The sequence below is a fragment of the Diospyros lotus genome, chromosome 14 (genome assembly GCF_014633365.1).
Source record: "Diospyros lotus cultivar Yz01 chromosome 14, ASM1463336v1, whole genome shotgun sequence".
NCBI classification, from domain to species: Eukaryota; Viridiplantae; Streptophyta; class Magnoliopsida; order Ericales; family Ebenaceae; genus Diospyros; species Diospyros lotus.
The window spans coordinates 34,140,764-34,149,563 of record NC_068351.1 but is presented as its reverse complement, the minus strand read 5'-3'; the positions used below and the strand labels follow the sequence as shown (position 1 = coordinate 34,149,563).

The 8,800-nt window shown below is 35.2% G+C and overlaps 1 protein-coding gene across 3 annotated transcripts; it reads right to left on the bottom strand.

The window, feature by feature from the left end:
• Positions 1-311: 311 nt before the first annotated feature.
• LOC127789800 (glucan endo-1,3-beta-glucosidase-like) lies at positions 312-7,656 on the bottom strand. Of its 3 annotated transcripts, none has more exons than XM_052318803.1 (3): positions 7,517-7,656; positions 7,010-7,410; positions 312-1,275 (listed from the first exon to the last, which is right to left on the bottom strand). In XM_052318803.1, the coding sequence occupies exons 1-3, from the start codon at positions 7,590-7,592 to the stop codon at positions 709-711; spliced, it is 1,044 nt and encodes a 347-aa protein (XP_052174763.1). In that variant the 5' UTR covers positions 7,593-7,656; the 3' UTR covers positions 312-708. The 3 variants fall into 3 exon arrangements, with proteins under 3 accessions (XP_052174763.1, XP_052174761.1, XP_052174760.1); XM_052318801.1 differs by having other exon boundaries at positions 319-708; positions 6,443-7,410; XM_052318800.1 differs by lacking the exon at positions 312-1,275 and having other exon boundaries at positions 6,320-7,410.
• Between the last annotated feature and the right edge of the window lie 1,144 nt (positions 7,657-8,800).

Sequence of the window (8,800 nt, the reverse complement as noted above, 5' to 3'; positions counted from 1 at the left end):
AGTTAATATTATTTAATTGTATTATTATTTTATTCTATCACTATTTAATTTGGATACCAAACGAGCCTTTAATTTCCTTTCATCCCCTCTCCCAAATAATTTGGATACCGCAATGTAAGACAGTACTCACCCCAAATAATTGAAGTTTTCATAAACAATTATCTTTTAAAGAAATATTTTTCATAAAAAGACATTTAATCTTTAAAGAAACAAATATAGTAATAACACGTGCTCCACCTGCAGATAAAAAAGTATTTTTAATTATCATAATATTAAATATTATTTTTTCAAGTTATCTATGAGACCCAAATCAATGATGATTTTATTTTTAGGGTTATCGATAAGGACCCGAGCCATGATCCTCTTTATTCTATCAATAAGGGCTCATACAACCATCCTTCTCATATTTAGGGTTATTAGTAAGGATTCAAATCATATGCTAGGAAGATTTTGCTATTTTTTCAAGTTATCCATAAGACCCAAATCATGATGATTTTATTTTTAGGGTTATTAATAAGGACCCAAACCATGATCCCCTTTATTTTTAGGGTTATCAATAAGGGCTCATACAACCGTCCTTTTCATTTTTAGGGTTATTATAAAGACTCAAACCATATTTTTAGGGTTAGTAATAAGGACTCCGACCACTCTTCTTGCGGCACCGAGGGAGATTTAAGAATGGCTTTTGATGATGATAAGGGCAATGACCTAAGAGTCATTGAGCTGGTACTTGGGCTGCTTGTTGGGGTAGAAGAGGCCAAAATGCCTCTCAGTCTCATCTCCATCTTTCTGGTTCTCATCAAACATGGCGAACAAGTATGTCTCTATGGCGTTTCCCGGCCTCATTGGAGTCCCTGATCCCCTCACATGCTCAATCAAATTCCTGTAGTATGTTGCTGCGTTCTCCATGGTTGCTCCGGTGCCTCCTTCCGACGGCCACCCGCTCTCTGATACAACTATCTGCATGGCTCCCCCGCCGGCCCTCTCCACGGCGGCGTGCATGGTGTCCACCATTGCATCAAACAGGTTCTGATATCCAAACTCGCCGTCCTGCACCACCACTCCGGCGGCCGTGAACAACGCATATGGGAGCTGAATGTTCTGGGTATCGTCGTGGTAGGCAAAGTAAGGATATATGTTGGCCAGCAATGGAGCTCTGGTTTGGCCCAGGAAGTCGATGATGGGGGCGAGGAACGTCTTGGCGTCGTCGCTGAAAGAGCCTTCCGATGGCGGGTAAGAATTTCCGATCAACGCCATGTAAGTTGCGGTCGAGACCTTTATCTGATCTCCCAGGCCGGCGGCTGCAAGAGCATCGTGAATGTTTTTCATCGCCGGGAGAACGAACTGCGTGAAGCGAGACGAAGCACCATTAGGGTTCACCTCGTTCCCCACTGAGATGTATCGGAAATTGACGTCCGGGAAGAAGTTGACGACGTTGGTTTGAACCCATTGCTTCGCAGATGAGGCATCCATGGCCAGAGCTTCAAGATCTGGGTTTGGAACGTCGAGGATGAGTTGGATGCCGGAGCTTCTGAGGGCATTGAGAGTTGCTTGGTTTGGATCGTAGATTCTCATCTTCCCGATGCCGTTGGCTTTATAAAACTCCACCACTTCTTGCTCCGACGGCAAGTCGTTCCCAAGCCGACCATTACACACCCCTACGCCTTCCAAGCCTGCATTCGAAAGAGCCGATAATCTGTAAATCATTCTGATTGCTTTGAAGGAAAAACTAAATTTAATTAGCCATTAAACAAAGCTTGAAGAACAATGCAAACCTTGAACTATTGTTGGCTCAAGGCATGAAATCAAGGTAACAAGAAGTATTAGAGAAGCAGCTGATGCTGATAGAACCATGGAGATTATATCAAAGAGGAGAGCTAGAAGTAAGCAAATTGAGCTTGGGATTGCTTGAGCAGTATTAAATTTGATATGTAGCTCACCCTCTTGCCATTAAGCTCTATGAAATTAAGGGTTGATGGTTTCAACTTTCAACTCACCCATCTACCAGAATTAATTTAAGTTCTATGAAATTGCAAGTGTGACTTGGACCAAGACATTTTCATCTTAGGCATGTTGGGGCATCATTTTCCTTGTCAACTTGGAAATTTTGTGATGTTTTAATGATGAATTATGTTAACCACAAATACTATTATTAATGTTATAATGTCACAAGTGTCACTCTTTAAGTGGTCAAGAAGTATTTTCGATTGTTAATCATAGTGCATATTTTTTTATTTATTACATTTTTTTTCAGTATCTAAATAATCTTGATAATAAATGTATTGTATTTTGAAATACCAACAAATCAAATTGTTTAAATATTAAAATAATATGTAATAAATGCACATTGTCTAAAAATAAAATGCTTTTGTTACAGCATAACTATAAATAATGGTTAACATTACCCTTTTGTGATTCAAAAAAACTATTAGGATGCTTAAGAATGACACTTCTGCATTGATATATTATACTGTGTGGCTAATTAATACAATATACAATATATATATCAATATAGAAGTGTCACGAAATATCACTCTTGAGCGTTCAAGTAGTATTTCCGTTAATAATAATAATGAATAATTTTTATCATTATTCTAGTCGATCGACTCTTTATATTATTTAATTTGTGGGTTTTGATTAATGAACGAAATTTTTAATATTATCTTTTTTTGTTTTTGAAAGTAAATGTATATTAACAGAAAAAATTATAAAACGTCTACAACTTATGTTAGAGTATATCTCGAGCAATCATAAAGAAAACTAATCAAATTAGAGAACCCTAAACTCTAAACCATAAAAATAAACCAACACAAAAATAATTTTACATCATATTCACATTAAAATACACAAAAAATCAGCATCATCAAGTTAGGTCTATAATCACCAGACCTGATTCTTGAGCCCTTTGTCGTAGAGATATAATTTTAGTGACAAAATGCCATATACTTTAGTGGACGACTTTAGTTTGCCTAACTCGCAAGGCTTGCCCAATCCAAACGCCCTTGACTCATTGAATTATTTGACGGGCTCAACTCCTTAATTGAAGTGGGAAAGACCTTTGACGGGCTCAAGTGTTTGAAGTGGTAGGGACGAAGATGCATTGATGAAGTCATGCAAAAGAAATATTTTTTCTTGTAGAATACACGTCCATTAGCATCACTTAAATGTTTAATTTTGTCTATTATATATATATATATATATATATATTTGACATATTCTCTTAGTTAGCCAATTCATCTTCTTTGAAGAAATTAACTATCAATATATTTGTTCAAACAATGTGACAGATAACCTGTATGTTTAGAGTCTTAAACATTTGAGATGTACTATTGAAAAAAGAAATCTTGAAACGGCTCAGAATTTGATAAGAAAGTCACTCTAATATCTCTGTCAAATATAGAGAAATGATAAAGATAAAACACGAAACTTAGAGATTGTAATTAAGAATGTTTATTTTGGAATGAGATATATACCTTCCTCTTTTGTAGTAATTTAGAGATAATCCTTTACTTAGAATTAACTTTCTTTGTCATATGTATTTAAGAATAATGATATTAGACAAAATAAGATTTTATTACAATTACTTGAAATATGTTTGGATAACATTCTTTTTCAATTAGGTGAGAGGAGTGTTAGGCTTTGACCGCGTGCCTATTGAAAAATGAGCTAGTGACTCATAGGCAGTAGCTTGATTAAGGGAAATAAGTGATTGTCGATAATAAGTAAGGAAGATTCGTATTTCTACCAAAACAATATATTATATATCGAGAAAGTAATATGAGATATAGGATATTTTCGATTCTATCTTATTGTAAGGATTTTCATCTCATACGGTTCCTTTTTATATGTGCATAATGAGATCAACTTAGTAAGCCTACTTGGGTATTGAGTATTTACTATATAGTAAGAATTGAATTCTTCACAATAAATAATTTAATTGCAACTTCGGAAAAAGAAACATTAAGATTATCTCCATGGATTGACTTTCTAAGATTTTGAAAAAAATGTTTTATCCAAAAATTATCGAGATTATGATTAATTGTTAGATTGTAAAAAATATTCTTGAATTATGATCCAACTTATAGCTTAGTTCTAGATGAAAATCTTAATCAAGTTATGTAGTTAAATCTTAGATAAGTGGAATCAATTTGCTCGAATTTGTGGAATACTCCTTTCACGAGCTAAGTTAAACCCAATTAGAATGAACTAAGATATATTGAACTAAAATCTCAAGCTGTTTTATTTTATTGTGGGAGATTCAATTATTCAATAAAAATTAAAAAATATTTTCTAAAATTGAATAGACCATTAATATTTTCTAAAATGCTTCCATTCATTTTGATTTTTAACAATTTATACTTTTTTTTTATTGGCTTCTAAAATATGTAGTAAGGTACTGTGGAGGAATTATTTTCCTTTGAGACTATTTCTTTTGCTTACGTGGCCAATTTTGGTTAATGTCTCGTTATGTTTTTGTAAAAAAATAAGTTTTATTTTGTTACCAAGTGAATTTCATATTCAAAATGATAAGAACACAAATTTTAAGAGTTGAGTATTTAATTAATTACATAATTATTATATCATCTTTAGGTCACTCTACCTCAAATATCGTGAATAACTTGACTGTCAAATAACATATTATAAGGGGGACTAAGCCTTGTCCTTTTCTTTACAAGTTAAGTAAATTCCAAATAAGTCTCTGGCATAAATTAACTGGTAAAAGAAGGACACATGTTTGAGTCATGACGAGGAGATAGTTTAGTAGATAAGGAGTGAGGCTAAAAATAAAAAATACTTGTTGCCCTCATGTTTGCGGTCGTACTAGGGGTTGAAACTTGTCTGCTGAATCCCTTGATTTATCTCTTCTGCTGGAATCGTGAGGCCGAGCAGTATGGACACAAGTAATATAGTGCGTAATAAAAAAAAAAAAAAATCTCAAATAAACTTAATTAGGGCTAAAAAATAACTGAAACGTCTAAAAAAATAAAACTAATTATTATAGGACGAAGTATCAAATAAGCAATTAGTGTATCTTTGGCTAAGGGTAAATTAGTCATTCTATTTTAAGAATTATCGAGTAAGTCATTATCTCTAAGAGTTGAGGTTAATTTGGTTATGGTACTTTTGTGACGATTAAGTAAACCATAATTGTGACTCTGTGAGAGTTATTTTGATTGATGATAGACTTAGTATTGTTGATAGAATTAAAATGCGGTCAAATGATGTTAAATTGATATCAATCATAATAGTTGATGTGGTCTTAAAATTGAAAGTATAATAGTTTATTTGACATATTTAAAATACAGTAACTTATATAATTATTTTTAAAGTAGAATGACTAATTTAACCTTTAATCTAAAATATAATAATTCATTTAACACTTGACCAAAGACTAATATATAATAGTCGATAAATTTATTAACACCCTTAAATTTCAAAGTAACAAAAATTATTGTTGTTTACAGTATTAAAATTATGTGCTTTTTTACTATCAAATTGTGAGAAATAAAAAATAATTATCTAAAAAGAAAAGTCTCCCTATCAATTGGCAGTCATCTTCTCATGTGCTTGTTGACGTGGTCTTATTAGGTCGTGCCACGTAACATACTAGGGGAAAAGTTCCGATGGAATTTGAACACCAACTCTCTCATGCAACTGGTCTGAAGGTTCACGTGACAATGACACGTGTATCATTTGGGAGCGCTTGCTTGCTTCTGTTGACTCAGATATTTATTGTTTGTCTCTCGATTTTAATTTTATGATTTGTAATAAAACAATTTTTTATATTTAAATTTATTTTATATTAATTATTAATTTTTTATTTTTCTATTTAGTTTCTCTTTAAAATTTTCTTGATCTCTATCAAAAAATTATCACGTAATAGATCTATAAAATAAAAATAATTTTTTTCCAATTTTTTTTAGAAAAATTAGTTTCCCCTCATTCTCACAACCATTAGCCACACTTCTCTTCTTCCTCGCGATCGTCGGCCACCCTTTTTCTCTTTTGCTAGATTGAGGTTTCGAATGATTTGCAGAGAGGGGATGGAAACTTGGGCTGATTTTTTATTTTCGAACCCCATCTCCTCCTTAAGAAAATCTTTTCCAGCAAAAGTGAAAAATAGACATCACGCAACTCAAAGTGGGAAAATAATTTATCTGAAAAATTTAGCCAATCAAATACCTCAAAAGCTAGAATTTGAATAAAAATTGATTATTTTTTATAGAAAATGTATGCAATCAAACGTACCCTTAGAGTTATTAATAAAGATTCAAATCCTATCCCACAAAGATTATGTTATTTTTTCAAGTTATCCATAAGGCCCAAATCATGATGATTTTATTTTTAGGGTTAATATATAGTAATAAGGACTCCGACTACTCTTCTTCGGGCACCAGGGGCAGCTTTAAGAATGGCTTTTGATGATTATAAGGGCAATGACCTAAGAGTCATTGAGCTGGTACTTGGGCTGCTTGTTGGGGTAGAAGAGGCCAAAATGCCTCTCAGTCTCATCTCCATCCTTCTGGTTCTCATCAAACATGGCGAACAAGTATGTCTCTATGGCCTTTCCCGGCCTCATTGGCGTCCCTGATCCCTTCACATGCTGAATCAAATTCCTGTAGTATGTTGCTGCGTTCTCCATGGTAGCTCCGGTGCCTCCTTCCGACGGCCACCCGGTCTCTGACACTACTATCTCCATGCCTCTCCCGCCGGCCCTCTCCACGGCGGCGTGCATGGTGTCCACCATTGCGTCAAACAGGTTCTGATATCCAAACTCGCCGTCCTGCACCACCACTCCGGCGGCCGTGAACAACGCATATGGGAGCTGAATGTTCTGGGTATCGTCGTGGTAGGCAAAGTAAGGATATATGTTGGCCAGCAATGGGGCTCCGGTTTGGCCCAGGAAGTCGATGATGGGGGCGAGGAACGTCTTGGCGTCGGCGCTGAAAGAGCCTTCCGATGGCGGGTAAGAATTTCCGATCAACGCCATGTAAGTTGCGGTCGAGACCTTTATCTGATCTCCCAGGCTGGCGGCTGCAAGAGCGTCGTGAATGTTTTTCATCGCCGGGAGAACGAACTGCGTGAAGCGAGACGAAACACCATTAGGGTTCACCTCGTTCCCCACTGAGATGTACCGGAAATTGACGTCCGGGAAGAAGTTGACGACGTTGGTTTGAACCCATTGCTTCGCAGATGAGGCATCCATGGCCAGAGCTTCAAGATCTGGGTTTGGAACGTCGAGGATGAGTTGGATGCCGGAGCTTCTGAGGGCATTGAGAGTTGCTTGGTTTGGATCGCCGTAGATTCTCATCTTCCCGATGCCGTTATCTTTATAAAACTCCACCACTTCTTGCTCCGACGGCAAGTCGTTCGCATGCCGACCATTACACACCCCTACGCCTTCCAAGCCTGCATTCGGAAGAGCCGATAATCTGTAAATCATTCTGATTGCTTTAAAGGAAAAACTAAACCTATATATTTAGCCATTAAACAAAGCTTGAAGAACAATGCAAACCTTGAACTATTGTTGGCTCAAGGCATGAAATCAAGGTAACAAGAAGTATCAGTGAAGCAGCTGATGATACAGCCATGGAGATTATATCAAAGAGGAGGGCTAGAAGTAAGCAAATTGGGCTTGAGATTGCTTGAACAGTATTAAATTTGATATGTAGCTCACCCTCTTGCCATTAAGCTTTAATTATATATACCATCAAGGGTTGACGGTTTCAACTTTCAACTCACCCATCAACCAGCTGTATTAATTTAAGTTCTATGAAATTGCAAGTGAGACTTGGACCAAGACATTTACGTCTTAATTAGGCGTGTTGGGGCAAAAAAAATTGCAAAAATTAAAGCATATTAACAAAAAAAAATCACAAAACATGTACAATTTACGTTAGGATATACCTCGAGTAATCATAAAGAAATCTAAATAAATAAAAAAAAGCTAAACCCTAAACTACAAAAATAAACCAACACAAAACTAAATTTACATCATATTCACGTTGAAATACGCAAAAGATTAGCACCATCAAATTAGGTAAGTAATCACTGGACGTGATTCTTTATCCCTTGGATATTTTTTCATAGAGATATAATTTTAGTGACAAAATGCCATACTTTAGTGAAAGACTTAATTTAATTTGCCCAACTCGCAAGGCATGCCCAGTCCAAATGATCTTGACTCATTGAAGTATTTGACGGGCTCTATACTCCTTAATTGACGGGCTCAAGTCATTGAAGTGGTAGGGACGAAGGTGCATTGATGAATTCATGCAAAAGAAATATTTATTCTTTTAGAACACATCCATTAACATCACTTAAATGTTTAATTTTGTCTATTATATGTATTTGACATGTTGTCTTAGTAGCCAATTCATCTTCTTTGAAGAAATTAACTGTCCCGACATAAATCAGTTGGCAATCGACATAGATCAGTTGACAAGAATGAATGTTATGTTGGTATTAATTTGACGGAACACAAGTTTGAACCTTCCTGTAAGTTGTGAGGTAAAAACTTTATACTTACAATTTACCTTCCCTGCATAATCGAGGGCACGATCACGGGCCGCACAAGGGTGATTATCCCAATAAATTAACTCCCAATATATTTGTTCAAACAATGTGAGAGTTGACTTATATGTTTAGAATTTTTAAATATTTGAAATGTACTCCTGAAAAAAGAAATCTTGAGACGGCTCAAAATTTGTTGAGAAAGTCACTCTGATATCTTAGACAGACATAGAGAAATAGTAAAGATAAAACATGAAATTTAAAGATTATAATTAAGAATGTTTAT

Bases quoted from the DNA above. Each gene is read 5' to 3' on its own strand.
- LOC127789800 (XM_052318803.1), bottom strand. From the start codon at position 7,592: ATGGCTGTATCATCAGCTGCTTCACTGATACTTCTTGTTACCTTGATT. The intron at 7,411-7,516 runs GTTTGCATTGTT...TTCCGAATGCAG, and splicing joins TGAGCCAACAATAGTTCAAG to GCTTGGAAGGCGTAGGGGTG. The intron at 1,276-7,009 runs GTCTCGACCGCA...GATCAGATAAAG, and splicing joins GCCTGGGAGATCAGATAAAG to GTCTCGACCGCAACTTACAT.